The 16819-nt window shown below is 53.8% G+C and overlaps 1 protein-coding gene across 6 annotated transcripts in view; it reads left to right on the top strand.

The window, feature by feature from the left end:
- The window catches only part of SIL1 (SIL1 nucleotide exchange factor), a 239359-nt gene extending 232347 nt beyond the window's left edge, over positions 1-7012 (top strand). For all 6 annotated transcript variants that reach the window (XM_017959934.2, XM_003900170.3, XM_017959933.2 and 3 more), the window contains 3 exons: positions 2185-2281; positions 2740-2904; positions 6526-7012. In XM_017959934.2, coding sequence (XP_017815423.1) covers positions 2185-2281; positions 2740-2904; positions 6526-6882 — 619 coding nt within the window. In that variant the 3' untranslated portion in view covers positions 6883-7012. The remainder of the gene's footprint in view (positions 1-2184; positions 2282-2739; positions 2905-6525) is intronic.
- Positions 7013-16819: the final 9807 nt, after the last annotated feature.

Below are 16819 nucleotides of genomic sequence, written 5' to 3'. Positions count from 1 at the left end.
CAGATCTCGCAGTCCCCCTTGGGGAGGCAGCATTTGATGTTTGTGTGAATCTCTCAGAGTGGTCATCTTCTCTTCCTGGACCCTCCTGTCATGGGTGAATGTTCCTTAGGCACATGATGGCAGAGACAGCCCTAATTAGCTCATGCTTTGATGAAACAGCTGCCTGTCTCAAGTTGGGGGGGGGGCGGGGGAGCAGCTCAGCTCCCAGGCCCCCCTGCAGCAGCTCCTGCCTCCCTGCCTATCTGGAGAGGAGCTGTCAGCCTCCCTTCCCCAGGGACTCTGGCCCATCTCCAGGCAGCTCTGCAGACACAGGGGTGGAGTTGCTGTGGGATGGGCTGGCATCCACCCTGTACTTCCTTTCTGGCTGAGAGGCTACAGAGTGACACGTGGTCCAAAGGAGCCTTTCCCTTTAGAAAACTGGCTCAGCGTGCTCTGTCTGCTCTGGACCTTGAAGCTTGTTCCTGGTCGGAATAAAAGCCGGGAGCTGTCTTCATTCCATTCAGCCAGCTTTGGGGGCATGCCTGCTGTGTGTCGGGCCCTCTCCTGTACAGTGGCACAGTGTGTCTTTTCTGGGTTTAGGACCAGGAGCCAGCTCCTTCTGATTTGTCTTTGTTTCCTTATATCCTGGCTCACTGTCGAGGACCCTGTGAGGGCCCCCTGGCCAGGAGGGTTGGGAGTTAGGAGGAACAGGTGCTTTCTGGGTCTCCAGGAGCTTGTGGTCATGTTAAGGGCAGGCAGCCAGAGGCATGTAGTGGCTTTGGTAGACTGCAGTGTCCTTTGTGGGCTAGTTGGGTGGGTGTGACAGCCACCATCTGACTGCTGGCTTGGCCCCTTCACCTGCTGCTGGCCTCAAGCTTTTGTGTGCCCGTCCCCTCTCTTCTCGGGGCCTCACAAGTGGGCTGCTGAGAGGGAAGCCCTGACCTGCCCAAGGGCCTGACCATCCGGTCTCTGTGCTTGCCACTTGCTCCTTAATTAATCGCTAATGCAGTCTTGCAAGGAACCTGCAAGAGGGTATCCTGCTAGGGATCCCAGCCATGTCCCCTGCATGGCACCCTGCCCTGATGGGGGTCCCCGCCAGGCCCCTCATCCCTTCATGGTCCTGACTGTGGGAACCCTGGGGTAAGGCCCGGAGTTCCCAGGGTCCCATGGGCACCTCGTTTAAGCTGATCATGTGAAGAGGCCAGGCAGGGCATGGACCCAGGGCTGCCAAGGCTGCCAGACCCCCTCGTCCCTGGGAGGTCTGGGCCTGAAATGTTTTAATCACATCATTATTTCTCTAGCCCAGAATGGGGAGAGGAGTTCCAGAGGCAGCTCAGGGTTTTGAGTACTTTAGTGCGGTGTGTTTCTCTGTTGATATGTTCATGGTTGTGTACACGTGTTCTTAGTTTGTTCGTTCGTTAGTTCGTTCGTTCGTTCATTCATCCATCCATCCATCCATCCATTCATTCATTCATTCATTCATTCATTCATTCATTCATTCCCTACTGTCCAGGACCTGTGACATGGCAGGCTCTGTGCTGAGTGCTGAGAATACAGGGCAGAGAAGCTGACAGTAGCTGCTGTTATAGAGTGGGAGCCCAGTGGGAGGCATTGGGTGGTTCTGTTTTAGGATCTGCCTAGGTATTCAGAGGCTCCTGTCTCTTGCACTTTCTTCCTGCCTTCTCCTACAAGCATTTTCTATGTGCAGTCTGAGTGCCGACCCAGGAGAGGAGAGGGATGGGGCGCTGGCCTTCGGGCTGCAGACCCAGAGGGGAACAGACCCATTAGTAATTGCCCCAATGTGTGATATGCCTGGGGTCACGGAGGAAGGAACATCTGGCACTGGCTTGGGAAGCGCCAAGAAAGGCTTCCTACGGGAGGGACGCTGAAGGAGCACCTTTGGCATCAAAATGTCTTTGCAGTAGTAGAGGCGAGTCACCTTCCAGCCTACTCCAGCCCCTTGGCTGCTGGGGAGTGGGGGCTGGCATGGGAGCCCTCAGCCCTGTCACCTGTGCTGTGGGCCACTGTTCCCACATGGGTCTGTGCCAGATGGTCTTTGTTTCCCCAGCTGAGTTTGACTTGCCCTGCGTGGGAACCTCCATTGTTCTTGTTTCTGCCCAGGATGGCTGGCATGGGCTCAGTTCCCTGACCACCCGATCCCTGGGCTGGGCACGGTAGTCATGCTTTCCTGTGCTTCTTCCCCAGCAACCCCAAGGTCCAGGTGGAGGCCATTGAAGGGGGAGCCCTGCAGAAGCTTCTGGTCATCCTGGCCACGGAGCAGCCACTCACGGCAAAGAAGAAGGTGTGTTTCCATGCCCTTCCGCCTGCCTGGCCCCCAGGACACCTGTGGGGCCTGAAAGGAAAGGGTTCCTGTCCAGGCTATGCATGTTACCTTGGGGACCTGAGCGTCATCTGCTGGGTGGCATGGGGGAGAGGTTACACTAAACTAAAGCAGATGGCAGTGTGCCGAGGTGACTAGAGGCCTGTGGGCAGCTCCTGTGGTGTGCCCTTGGGCCCTACTCCTGGCCTCCCACCCTTGGTCTCTGTTTACCTCCCATTTACTCACTTGGTAATGTTGAAGGTATCTGAGTCTCTACTGGCCTCACAGTCTTGGGTTCTAGGGTGTAGCTGTAACTGAGGTGTTAGGTGGGGCTGGGAGGAATGGGGACTAGGTTGGGGCACCTCTGTCTGCCTTCCCTGGACCTCAGGGCAGGTCCAGCTCACTTGGCCTCTCACCTGCCCCTGGGTCTCTGTCCCCAGGTCCTGTTTGCGCTGTGCTCCCTGCTGCGCCACTTCCCCTATGCCCAGAGGCAGTTCCTGAAGCTCGGGGGGCTGCAGGTTCTGAGGAGCCTGGTGCAGGAGAAGGGCACAGAGGTGCTGGCCGTGCGCGTGGTCACGCTGCTCTACGACCTGGTCACGGAGAAGGTGAGTACCCAGGCCTACCCGGTCTCCTCGTTTGCTTTGTGTGTGCTTCTGGATGGATGGACAGACAGATGGAAGAGACTGGGGACATCAGGGAGGATGTTGTGTGAGATGTGGTGGCTTAGCTGAAACCTGAGGGCTGATGAGTGGGAGATGGCCTTGCCAGCCATGGTCACAGCCAAGTGTGCAGGCAGAGGACTCAGCATGAGCAAGCCCTGGAGCAGCCAGGACCGGGCCCCCCAGGGACAAAAGGCTGAGGGGGTGGAGCAGCCCGGAGCGCCTTCGAATGGCACTGACTCTTCGGATTCCAGAAACTTGGAGGTGCCTCCTCTGGGAGCTTCGACTCTGGGCAGCGCCTCAGAGCGGCTGCCCTTGAGAGTCCCAGGGACCCAATTGCTTGCCACTTGGGAGGAGACTTGGTGCCCGGCCCTCTTTGCAAGCTTGAAGAAGCATCTTAATTAAGGAGGAGAGAGGAAAACCAGCCAGGCCTGGATTCTTAATTCAGCTGCTGCAGAGAGCATTGGCAGGGCTTCCTCAGTTGCCTCTCTAGGGCCACACATTCCCCAGAACAGCCGCATGCCGACTAGTGGAGCAGGGCTGGGCAGCCGCTGGAACTGCTGCCGAATGGCAGAGGCTGGGCCCTCCCCCCGCTCTGCACACGCCTCCCCCAGGCCTTCTCTCCCAGGCAGTGTCGGGATGGCTGTGGCTGCCTCTGTCTGTCACTCTCTCCCCAGCTCTCTGACTCTCTCTGCCTGTCTTATCTCTTGGTCTGTTTCTCTCTCTTCTCTTGTTCAAGCTGCAGAAATCCAGTTTCTTAGAACAGCAGGCAGCCATGTGGTGCTCAGATCCAATTAATAAGGCCCGGGCACAGTTCAGGTTCTGGGAGTGGGCCAGTGAGCCTGGAGAAGGACATGAAGGACATGTAGGCTGGCTGGGCATTTCCCAGGGAAACTGGGCTCTGTTCTCTGGTGTCTTGGGTGTGTGTCCCTGCTGTCCCCAGCCCTGGCATCCTGGGCACTATGGCACTGACCCATTGCTAGCACACTACCAGCAGGCAGGCACGCCAAGGCTGCCCCGAGGCTGCCGGCCCTGGGAGCCTGCCTCTGGAAGCTTTGGGGTGCTGACATGATTGGGGAGGGGAGGACTGGCATCTCTCTACAAACAGTACGGAAATGGCCCCTTCTTTCAGGGCGGACAGCAGATGAGTTTCAGTCAGAGAGATTTAGGACTGACTGTACGTAGGCTGAGGCAGTCAGGGCTTCTCTGTTCTTGTGATTTCTTTTTTCTCTTTTTTTTGAGACGGTCTCTCTCTGTCACCCAGCGGCGTGATCTTGGCTCACTGCAACCTCTGCCTCCCAGACTCAAGTGATCCTCCCACCTCAGCCCCCTGAGTAGCTGTGACTACAGGCCCATGCCACCATGCCTGGCTAATTTTGTTCATTTTTTGTAAACAGGGTCTCACTATGTTGCTCAGGCTGGTCTTGAACTCCTGGGCTCAAGCAATCCTGCTTCAGCCTCCCAAAGTATTGGAATTACAGGCGTGAGTTACTAAGTCCAGCCTCTTGCAGCTCTTAAGAAAGAATGAAGACCTAGCCAAAGTAGGGGTGGGTCCAGAGCTGCCTGAAGGTGGAGGGACATGAGCTGTCCACCGCGATGGAGGGGCACCGTGCAGCTCAGGGGGATCGCCGCAGCACATTGTCGTGACAGCCGGGGACTGTGGAATTCCCATGGGCAATGTGACACCCCATCAGGGTGCTGGGGTCTGCCAGGCCCCAGGCAGTCCTCGTATGTGCCTTGGCCTGTGACAGGACCTCTACTGAGAGACCATGCCCTGGCATCTGGGCTTCTGCAGCGGTGAGATGCCTGCCTGGGGTTTGGATTCCATGGCCTCTGGTGCATCTGAGGAGCTGAAGGGCCACAGGGGGACCCTGCCTGCCTGTGCTGCCTGCTGTGCCGGGTGCTGGGGAAATAGTCCGCAGTCCCTGCTGTCCCCAAGCTTTCAGGCAGAGGTTTATCAGAGAATTGCCCTGAGCGTGTGTTGTAGTCTGTCTGCTGCTGCTTTAACAGAATACCCTGGACTGGATAATGTATAAAGAAAAGGCAGTTTTGGCTCATGATTCACGAGGCTGGGAAATCCACGATTGGGTGGGTGCCTCTGGCGGGGGCCCTTGTGCTGCATGGCGACATTGTGGAAGGTGGGAGGGCAACAGCACTTGTGGAAAAAAGCATGCTGGTCCGGGCTTCTTTCTAGAATAACAGCCGCTCTCCCGTAAGGAACCCGCTGCCCTCCTGACCTAGGCAGCTCCTCTCAATACTGCTGCCGTGGGAATTAAGCTTCCAACACTTGAACTTCTAGGGAAACGCATTCAAACCACAGCAGCATGTGAGCGCAGAAGGCCAGTCGGGGGAGGCTGGCCAGTGGCGGTGAGGTGTGCAGGGAGCCGTGGAGTGAGTGGGGCCATGTGGGGGCGCACCTGGAGGTGGGAGCTGCGCCTCCAGAGGCCCCAGGGGAGAGTTAGAGTGACAGGAGTGGGTGTGAGTGGGTCCAGGCTGTGCACAGTGGGGGCGGAGCCTGCAGAGCCTCGCAATCCCAGGGAAGGGATTGATTTCGTCTTTATCACCCGCAATGCCAGGTTGTGAGGATTTGGGGGCTGGAGGAGAGGGGGAGAGCAGGAGGCAGTGGACTGCAGGACACGGGGGACGAAGGTGGAACTGACGGGATTGGGGTGTGTTTTGGAGGCGAAGCTGGCAGGACTGAGGGGTGGAGTAGGAAAGAACCAGGGGGTCCCTCTCAGCCTTTGCTGTCCCAGGATGCAGGATCGCACACCTGCTCAGCTTCCTCTGCCAGCCCCAATCAGCCCCACAGCTTCCTGCTACCGCAGGAAGCACCAGGTGGTCCACTGTGGCCTTGTCTTCTCCTGGGCTTCCATCTTGCCTTGTGTATCTTCCCTGTGCTTCATTCTCCCCTGGAGTTAGGGCAGGCATTCCTCCTTTCTCGACACAGGCACACTTTGTACAGCTGCATGGGAAATCTCCGCCCCGTCCCAACCCTCCCAACCCTCTACCTCTGACCTTCAGGTAACCTGCCTGCTTGTCAGGGTTCAGGTGTTGCCTTTCCGGCTGCTGGCTGCCACTGTCTTCTGCTGATGAAGCTGCGCTTCTGCACTTTACAGACAGGCTGAGTTTGTCCACTTAAGAGGTGATGGCATTGGGTCTCAGGGAGGCTGAATGCTGGCCATGGTCATTCAGCAAGTCAGTGGTGGAGCAGGAATTTGAAGCCAGCCTGTCTGCCTCCATGCTGCATTGTTAGATTACCTTTATCATGCTATTTGGGAATTAGTTAATTTTCATTCTCCTGCTAGACCCTAAGCTCCTTGAGGGCAAGACTGTATCTCCATCGTGGTTTCTCCAGCACCTGCCACCACACAGGTGTTTCTGTTGGTAGATGAATGAATGGATAGACAGACAGACTTGGGGATGGAGGAAGAGGTGGGCCCTCAGGGGTCAGCCTTGTGCCTTCGTGTCTGAAGGGCAGAGCTGGCCAGGTGTGAGCTAACTGCTCCCCATGTGTTCTGTCCCCACCCCCACCCTACCTGGCCCACGGCTGTGGCGGATGGATGGCAGATGTTCGCCGAGGAGGAGGCTGAGCTGACCCAGGAGACGTCCCCAGAGAAGCTGCAGCAGTATCGCCAGGTACACCTTCTGCCAGGCCTGCGGGAACAGGGCTGGTGCGAGATCACGGCCCACCTCCTGGCGCTGCCTGAGCATGACGCCCGTGAAAAGGTGTTGCAGACACTGGGTGTCCTCCTGGCCACCTGCCGGGACCACTACCGTCAGGACCCCCAGCTCAGCAGGACACTGGCCAGCCTGCAGGTTGAATACCAGGCACTGGCCAGCCTGGAGCTGCAGGACGGTGAGGATGAGGGCTACTTCCGGGAGCTGCTGGGCTCTGTCAACAGCTTGCTGAAGGAGCTGAGATGAGGCCCCACACCAGGACTGGACTGGGACGCTGCTAGTGAGGCTGAGGAGTGCCAGCGTGGGTGGGCTCTTCAGGCAGGAGGACATCTTGGCAGTGCTGGCTTGGCCATTAAATGGAAACCTGAAGGCCGTCCTCTGTCTGCTGTGTGTCTGTGTAGACGGGGCACAGCCCTGTGGCCAGGGGGTCAGGTGAGTAGTTGGGTGATGGGCCCTGGTGACGTGCAGGGGTCAGCTTAGTGCATCCAGGAACAGGCTCCAGGGCAGGGGCCTGGGCCCAGGAGTTGCAAGTCTCTGCTTCTTACCAAGCAGCAGCTCTGTGACTTTGGTTAGCTGCTTAATTGCTCTGAGCTTGTTTCGTCATCTGTCAGAAGAAGTGCCATTAAAGGAGAAAAATCACGTGGAAAGCGCCACACTAGTGCTGGCACCCCCCAGCTGTGAGGCAAGGCGGGGAATCATTTCACTGCCCCTCTACCGGTGCCCATATAACAGCTTTGAGGTCGCTGACCTGGCCGGAGCCCAAGGCCTCTCTGTACACAGGGGTGCTGTGGTGGCTCAGGCAGCTCACGGGCTTGACGGCTACTGAAGTGATGGGTGCTGGAGCAGCGGATGCCGGGGTGGGGTGCTGAGAGGTGCTGGACTCTGGAGGCCAAGGGGCCGGGCCTGACTCTGGGAGAAAGCTGGCAGTGGGAGCCCAGGAGAGCCCAGGCCTGCCTGGCCCACCTGACAGGGCAGAGGTGCCTCTCTGTGGCCTTGCCCCACTCCTGTATCCAAGCAGAAGCAGGGCCAAGCCCAAGGAGGGGGCCTCAGAGGTGGGAGGAGCTGTGCCTGGCGAGTCCCGGCCCCCACCCAGGCTGGCGGAGTGCTGGGCTGGAGCTGGCTGCAGGTTACCATGGCAACCGGGTTCTGGGCTTTTCAGACTCTTGATTCTGGTGTGTTTGTTTCTCAGCTTTTCCCAGTGCGCCAGAGGCTCGCTCCTGCGGGCCCAGGCAGCCCCTCCGGGCGCCAGGTGGTAAAGTCCAGAGGGCCAGTTTGGGGCAGGACTTTCCTCTCCCTGGCTCTAGGCCTCGCTTGTAGAAATCTCAGTTTTACTGAGCTGAGGGCACACTGAGGCCCAGAAAAACATGGGGTCAGCAGTTGGCCTTCCCTGCAGTCCCTTTGCTTGGCCACCTGGCTCTTCTCCTCAGCCCTTCTCCTGCTCACCTCTTGCTGCAACACGACACCTAGAAAGCTCAGAGCAGAGCCATGGCCTGCGCGGAGCCCCTCCCAGCAGGGCAGGCAGGAGGCAGGAGCCCAGGCTGAGGCTGGAGTAACAGCTTCCCCAGGGCGCTAGGCCTCGCGGCTCGGGCAGAGTGGGGATCAGACTTGCAGTCTGCCAGCCGTTGGGTACCTGCTGCCTTTACAGCCTTGCAGGAGCCTTCAAAGTAGATTTTACAGATGAGGAAATCATGGTTCAGAGAGGCCAAGTGATCTGCCTGTGGGGCAGTGGTGGGCTTGCGGTGCTGATGGTGCTGTGGGAGGCTTGAACAGGAGGCTGAGAAGGGGACGATGTTGAATTGACGGGTAGCAGAGGGAGGACCAGGAAAAGTGTCCCGGCATGTGTGGCCACAACAGGGCAGGCAGGGTTCAGACAGGAGGTGCCAGCCTCTGGATGAGGCCAGGGTCAAGGGGTGCTTTAGAGGTAGTGTCGCAGGCTCTGGGGTGGACTTGAGAAGGGGCAAGGTGAGGTTTGATGGGGAGAGGGGCTGCCTCAGCAGAGGCTAGAAGAGAGGAGGACTTGGGGCTGGGCTGGGGATGAATCTGTTCTGGGCTTTCAGTGTTCAGAGGCAAGCGCCAAGGCTGGGCCGTGGGAACAGTGGACAGGCGAGAGTATGGGGCCTTGTGGGAAGGTCAGGCCGGGCGCTGGGCTGTGTCAGGACCAGGCTGGCCCTGAGGCCTCTGTGACCACCAGGGTCTGGCCCGGGGTGTGGAAAGGGTCCCTATGGGAGGAGTGCCACTAGTAGGGGCCTAACTGCAGGCCCCAGTGTCCCCTCTGCTCCCAAGTGTGCTGCCCTCAGCAACGATTCTGTAAAGCAGAGGGAGGCTTTGGGCCAGGTGCTCTTGAGGGGATTTCTGGGAGCGAGAGGAAATGGGCACCTGGGGGCTGCAGGGAGGGAGCTGGCTGGGGAGGTGGGACTGCATGCGCTCTGCCCTCATACACTCAGAGCATCGGAATGGGAGTTGAGGCTGCAGTCTCTCTTTGGCCTCATCCAGGTTCATTCTGGACTGTTAAGCAGATCCTCCAGGGAGAGGGTGGCGAGGCACCCCAGGGTCTGGGCTTGGGCTGTTTCGGGGTGGGTTCTGGCTCCACCTCCTGATTAATCACTGCCTGTTGTCTGTAGGTCAGAAAGGAACATCTTCTCTGCCTTTCCTTTGGGTGCCATCCTGGGAACTGTGGTCAAGGAGGGTGACCAGGGCTCGAAGTGAGGCAGGGAATGGCGATGGGGGAGGCGGGACTTCCTCCTGCAGGCTGGAGCCTGCTTTCCTGTCCTCCCTGTCTTGGGATGGGCTGAGGGCTGTGCCGGGCTGACACCCACAGGCCCTGAGTGATTACTGGGTCCCTGCTCCTGGGCTGGGCTGACCCAGGCTCTAGTGTGGGAGGACGGCAGGGAGGGTGGCGGGCCTGGGTCCTCACCCTATCCCTCAGCAGCTGTGGTGTTCTGAGTTCACCTGTCCGTTCATTCTTTCTTTCACACTGTGGCTGTTGAGCAGTTGTGTGTGTCAGGCAGTTGGAGCTGAGAAGGCTGCTGAGCTGGCTGAGGCTAGGGAAGGCCTCCCAGAGCTGGTGACGGCCAGGCTGAGCCCTGCAGGCTGCGGGAGTAGCCGTCAGGGATGGGCAGTCTGGAGGGCCAGTCGGGGGCAGGCAGGGTGAGGGCTCCAGCCCTGGGAAGATACAGGAAGACCAGAGAGAGTGGCCATTTGCAGCACCCACAATTTTGGGTCCTCTAGCAGCTTGTGAGCCCTGCCAAGGGCTGTGCCCTCATCCTAGCAGGCGTTCTCTGGGCTGCTGCTCATTCATTGATTTGTTCAACAAATCTGGTTGGGTACTACGAGCCAGGCACTGTTCTAGGGCAGGAAGTGGTAGGACAGGAGGGGAGAGGGCCAGACCATGACAAATGCACATGCTCCAGGGGAAGGCCAGGCAGGGAAGACAGAGCCCAGTAGGGAGGGAAGAGGGGCAGGCACTGCTGTTTCCCCTCAGTGGTGGGGAAGGCCTCTGAGGAGGGGCCAGGCACAGGAGTGCAGCAGTGAGCCGTGGGGGTGCTTTGCAGACAAGGGGATAGCAGAGGACAGGCTGAAGCACTTCAGGAAAAGCCACGAGAACCAGGCCTGGAGCAGGCAGAGCCCGAGGGAGGAGTTGCAAGGGAGTGCCACCTGGGGAGGCCGTGGAAGGGACCTGGGTTTTTTTTAAGGTGGGGCTGTCGAGAGTTGGGTGCAGAGGAGAGACCTGATGTAACCCACCTTTTTTGTTGTTGTTTTCTTTTTTTTTTTTTTTTTGGAGACAGGGTCTTGTTCTGTCACCCAGGCTAGAATGCAGTGGTGTGACCACAGCTCACTGCAGCCTTGACCTCTTAGGCTCAAGTGACCCTCCCACCTCAGCCTCCAAAGTAGCTGGGACCACAGGTGCACGCTGCCACGCCTGGCTAATTTTTTTTGTATTTTGTAGAGGTCTCCCTATGTGTTCCAGGCATGTCTTGAGCTCCTGGGCTCAAGCGATCCTGCTGCCTCAGCCCTCCAAAGTTCTGGGATTACAGGTGTGAGCCCCTGTGCCTGGCCTCACCTTTTCTTATAGTTGTGTTGAGAATAGATGACACAGGGGCCAGGAGGGGCAGGGAGCCCAGGGCAGCATGCAGGGGGCGGCTGGACAAGGATGTGGGGCAAGGTGAAGACCGAGGACTGTGAGAAGTGTGCAGAGTCCAGATGGGGCTGAGGCAGAGCTCAGGGGCTCTGCTGCTGGGATGCGGGGTGTGGGGAGAGGAGTCGAGGAGGCAGCCTCACGTGGGGATGGAGCAGATGGGTGTGGGGAGGAGCTGGCACCAGAGTGGGAGGCTCGGAGAGCAGGGGAGCGACTGGGGCTCTGAGGTGGACCCCATTTATGTTTATACGGAGATGTCAGCGGGACATCTAGGTGGGAGTGCTGACAGGCAGCAGCAGACAGCCTGGAACTGAGAGAGAGGCTGGGCTGGGGGCACTGACCAGGCCTGGGAACCTCACACAAGGAAGCCGCGGGGTTCAGAATGTGGCCAGCTGGATGTTAAACACAGCCATTATTAAAATTAAATGATGCAAGCGTACAATTAAGTAACAAGAAAGCAAAGGTAATTTTTAAAAACTAGTAAAAGAAGAGCAAATTAAAACCAAAGGAAGCAGAAGGAAAGGAAATAATAAAGAGTGGAAACCAATAAAATTGAAGACAGTAAAATTAGAGAAAATCAATGAAATTAAAAGATGGTCCTTTGAAAAAGAAGACGCAAATCAGCAGCCTCACGGATGAAAAGTGGGTGTCGCTATAGGCTCTACGAGCATTAAAGTATGGTGAGTAGTGAGTATTACGAACAACTCTAAATAAATACATTGTAAAATCAATTTGACAACTTAGAAGAAATCATGGACCAATTCCTTGAGAAACACAGCCTCTCACTGTATTAGCTTTCTGTTGCTGCTGTGCTAACAAATTACCATGAGCTTCGTGCCTTAAAATATTCCCAGTCAATTTTCTTACAGTGCTGTAGGTTAGAAGTCTGGCCCAGTTCTCATGGGGCAAAAATCCAGGTGTTGCAGGGCTGTACTCCTTTCTGGGTGGGGTCCATCCCTTGCCTTTCCAGCTACTGGGGGCTGCCTGTGCTCCTTGGCTCCTAGACCTTCCTCTGTCTTCAAAGCCAAAAAAGCAAGTCAAGGTCTTCTCATAATGCACCATTCTGACCTCCTCTTCTGCCTCCATCATCCACTTTTAAGGACCCTGTGATTACAGTGGGCCCACCTGGATGATCCAGGATAATCTTCCTGTCTGAAAATCAGCCAATTAGCAACCTCAGTTCCATCTGCAACCTGGATTCGCTTTCTGCCATGTAACATAACACATGCGCAGGCCCAGGGATTAGGAGTGGGCATCTCTGGGAGCCATTATTCTGCCTAACACAAGCTGCTAAAACCCACTCAACAACAGATAACCTGTGTAGCCCTGCATCTACTAAGGAAATGGAATTTGCAGTTTAAAACCCTTCCACAAAGAAAATTCCAGACCGATATGGTTTCACTAGCAAATTCTACCAACTAATACCAATTTTATACAATCTCCTCCAGAAAATAGAAGAAAATATTTCCGGCCGGGCGCGGTGGCTCAAGCCTGTAATCCCAGCACTTTGGGAGGCCGAGACGGGCGGATCACGAGGTCAGGAGATCGAGACCATCCTGGCTAACACAGTGAAACCCCGTCTCTACTAAAAAATACAAAAAAAATAGCCGGGCGAGGTGGCGGGCGCCTGTAGTCCCAGCTATAGGGAGGCTGAGGCAGGAGAATGGCGTAAACCTGGGAGGCGGAGCTTGCAGTGAGCTGAGATCCGGCCACTGCACTCCAGCCTGGGCGACAGTGCGAGACTCCCTCTCAAAAAAAAAAAAAAAAAAAAGAAAATATTTCCAAACTCATTTCATGAGGGCAGCATTGCCCTGACACCAATACTAAACGATGATATTTCTTTTCTTTTCTTTTTTCTTTATTTTTTTTTTTGAGACGGAGTCTTGCTCTGTTGCTCGGGTTGGAGTGCAGTGGTGCAATCTCAGCTCACTGCAACCTCCACCTCCTGGGTTCAAGTGATTCTCCTGCCTCAGCCTCCCAAGTAGGTGGGGTTACAGGCACCTGCCACCATGCCTGGCTAATTTTTTGTATTTTTAGTAGAGATGGAGTTTCACCATGTTGGCCAGGCTAGTCTCAAACTCCTGACCTTGTGATCTGCCTGCCTTGGCCTCCCAGAGTGCGGGGATTACAGGCATGAGCCACCGCGCCCGGCCTGACAATGCTATTTCAAGAAAAATATCCTACAGGCCAATATCCCTTGTAATCAACAAGATTAGGGAGATAATGGCGACAGGAGATCCTGTAGGCTGTGGTAAAGACTTTAGATTTTTCTGAAGTCTCTACAAAAATCCTCAACAAAATATTGGCAAATTAAACTCAACAATATATAAGAAGATAATGTAACCAAATGGAGTTTACCCTGGGAATGCAAGGCTAGTTCAGTCAGTTCACTGTATTAACAGACTAAAGAAGAAAAGGCCACACCATCATCTCAACAGATGTAGACAAATACTAAGTACCCATAATAAAAACTGTCAGCAAATTGGAACAGAAGGGAATTTCCTTAACCTCATGAACAGAAACCACATAAAAACCTACATCTAACATCAAACTGAAGGATGAAAGGTTGAATTCCTTCCCCCTCAGATTGTAAAACAGGCAAGAATGCCCACTCTCCTGACTCCTTTTCAACATTGTACTAAAAGTTCTGGGCGCTGCCTTAAGGCAAGAAAATGAAACAGCATACACATTGGAAACGAAGAAATAAAACTGTCCCTATTCACAGATGACATGATTGTCAATGTAGAAAACCCCATGGCATCTGTAAAAACAATTTCACAGAACTAGCTAATGACTTTAGCAAGGTCATAGGATACAAGGTGAGTGTATACAAATCAACTGAAAAGTGAAATATGTGCAGGATTTTATGCTGAAAATTATGAAATACTGATGAAGTAAATCACAGAAGATCTAAGTAAGTGGACGGATCTACTAAGTTCATTAATGGGTTGGAAGACTCAACGTTGTTAATGATGTTGGTCCTCACTAAATTGATCTCTAGATTCAATGGAATCCCAGCAGGAATTGTTTAGGTATCAGGAGTCTTATTTGAAAACTTATATGGAAATGCAAAGGAACAAGAATAAGAATAGCTAAAACAATTTTGAAAAACAAGAACCAAGTTGGAGGGCTAACACTTGCTGATTTTAAGATATAAACCTGTAATAACACAGTGTGGTATTGGCCAGACCCACACAGATATAGTTAATTGATTTCTGACAAACATGCAAAGGCAGTTCAGTGGAGAAAAGATTGTCTTTTCAATAAAGGGTACTGCTGTCATTGGACAGCTTTTTTTTTTTTTTTTTTGAGTCTCGCTGTGCCACCCAGGCTAGAGTGCAGTGGTGCAGTCTTGGCTCACTGCAACCTCTGCCTCCCAGGCTCAAGTAATCCTCCTGTCTCAGCCTCCCAAGTGGCTGGGACTACAGACATCAAATCTTTTTGCCTAATTTTTTGATGGGTTGACTGTTTTCTTACTAATGAATTTTGAGGGTTCTGTTCATTTTCTGGATACAAGTCCTTTGTCAGATATGTGATTTACAAATATGTTCTCCGTGTTTGTAAGTTTTTATTCTTTTAACAATTTCTTTCACAGAGGTTTTTTAGTTTGATGAAGTCCAATTTATCAATTTTTAAATTTTATGAATGGTGACTTTGATGTTGTCTCTAAGAACTCTGCCTAACTCCAAAGTCACGAAGATTTCTCTTTTGTCGTCTTATAAGAGTTTTATACTTTTACATTTAGGTCTCCGATTTTGAGTTAAATTTTGTATAAGATGTGAGGTACTGTAAATTGGTCAAGGCTCATTATAAAAAATATGGATGTTGAGGTCGGGTGTGGTGGCTTACGCCTGTAATCCCAACACTTTGGGAGACCAAGGTGGGTGGATCACCTCAGGTCAGGAGTTCCAGACCAGCCTGGCTAACATGACAAAAACCTGTTTCTTTTTTTTTTTTGAGACTGAGTCTGGCTCTGTCGCCCAGGCTGGAGTGCGGTGGCCGGATCTCAGCTCACTGCAAGCTCCGCCTCCCGGGTTCACGCCATTCTCCTGCCTCAGCCTCCCGAGTAGCTGGGACCACAGGCGCCCGCCACTTCGCCCGGCTAGTTTTTTGTATTTTTTAGTAGAGACGGGGTTTCACCGTGTTAGCCAGGATGGTCTCGATCTCCTGACCTCGTGATCCGCCCATCTCGGCCTCCCAAAGTGCTGGGATTACAGGCTTGAGCCACCGCGCCCGGCCTAAAAACCTGTTTCTACTAAAAATACAAAATAAATAAATATATAAGCCGGGCGTGGCGGCGGGTACCTGTAGTCCCAGCTACTCGGGAGGCTGAGGCAGGAGAATCACTGAACCTGGGAGGCGGAGCTTGCAGTGAGCTGAGATCGCGCCATTGCACTCCACCTGGGCAACAGAGTGAGACTCTGTCTCAAAAAAAACCAAAAAGCAAGTATCAGTGTTCATGTGAAAACCTGTGTGTCAATGCTTCTATAAACTTTATTTGTAAAAAATAAAAAACTGGAAACAACTCAAATGTCTCTTATCTGGGGGATGGATAAACAAACTGTGCTGCGCCCTTACAACAGAATACGACTGCAGTAAGGAGTGAGCCACCGAGGCACGCAGCAGTCTGCGTGCATTTTGAAGCCGCGCTGATTGAAATGCACTGCGCCATATGCAGCCAGACCCAAAAGACCACGTACTGTATTACTCCACTTAGGTACATTCTGGAAAAGGGAAAATGATAGGGAAGGGTGTTGCCAGGACTTAGGATTGGGGAATGTTTTGATGATACTGGGATAGCACAGGGGAATCCTGGGGGAAGGGTGGTGGAACTGTTCCATCTTCCTTGGTGGTTTGACTGCGTTTGTCAAAACTCATGGAATTACACACCAGAAAGAGCAGATTTCACAATGTGTAAATTTTCACCTAAGTTACTATAACAGCTCATCCTTTTGTAATGACATTTTACCACAATCGGTCCTATCGTCTGGGTGGTAGAAGGACACATCACGGCATGCTCCTGGGCTTCCCTCCAACTTCGCGTTTTAGCACTGCCAGCCCGTGGCTCGAAATCTGATGTGGTGGGAGCATTTACCCATGGAAATTGGGAAACGCTACAGATCAAAGGTGAATTTGTTTTGTTGATTGTCGAGACTTAAAGTGATAAAGAAAATGTTAATAATGCCAATTAAATGTAAATGTGTCTTATCTATAGCAGTTACATCGTCAGTAGCACAAAAAAATGGAAGAAATTGTCAGAGTATTTAACAACTATTATCTGACCCAGCAAAGAAATCACTCACTGACAAAGTGAAAGTCCAACATAGGTTTTTGTTATTTCACTTTCATTTATTCCTTAAGGTAAACACAAATATCAAGCAGCATTCTTGTCGGAACTAGTCTCATTTATCAGTTACAGCCATAGGTTGGCTGTGGATGCAAGAGTCTGGCAAAAATCAATGAAAGCCTTCTGTGGGAATCAGTTGGCTGGCTGGGCTTCCCAGTTAGAGTCCTGTACGTCTCCTTTTGTGAACGGTGTGCTGCAATTCCTTTATAGCGGTCCAGTGTGTTCTAAATGCACAAACGTGCGTCTGTTCGCATCCGCCCCGGCCTGGCCCTGGAGAGCCGGTGGCTCAACATTGACCAGCAAGCCCCTGCTGGGCGTCACTGAACATGGAGGATCCAGATGGGAGCACTGGAGCAACTCAACGTCAGGGGCCATGAGGAGAAGGAGCTGGTAAAGGAGATGAGGGACACGCATTGGTTAAGGGCAGGGAACCGTGAGAATCTAGAGAAGGTGTGACAGGAAGGGAGTGGACACTGGCATCACTGTTACTCAGAGGGCTCAGGAGGGATGGCCTAAAGCTGGGGGCCCTCGAGGAAGTGGGTCTCGAAGCCAGGTGGCGGAGCCCGCCACTTGCCGCCATGTGACTTCACCTCCCCAAGTCACTTCCTCAGCTGTGCAACTGGAGGTGCAGCAATGGCCCTGACACCTTCGGTTGCACAGACGAAATGGGGTGACGAGGGTAAAGGCTAGACACAGGCTCT

This window comes from Papio anubis, chromosome 5 (assembly GCF_008728515.1).
Source record: "Papio anubis isolate 15944 chromosome 5, Panubis1.0, whole genome shotgun sequence".
Lineage (NCBI taxonomy): Eukaryota > Metazoa > Chordata > Mammalia > Primates > Cercopithecidae > Papio > Papio anubis.
This window is presented reverse-complemented; position numbering and strand designations above follow the sequence as displayed.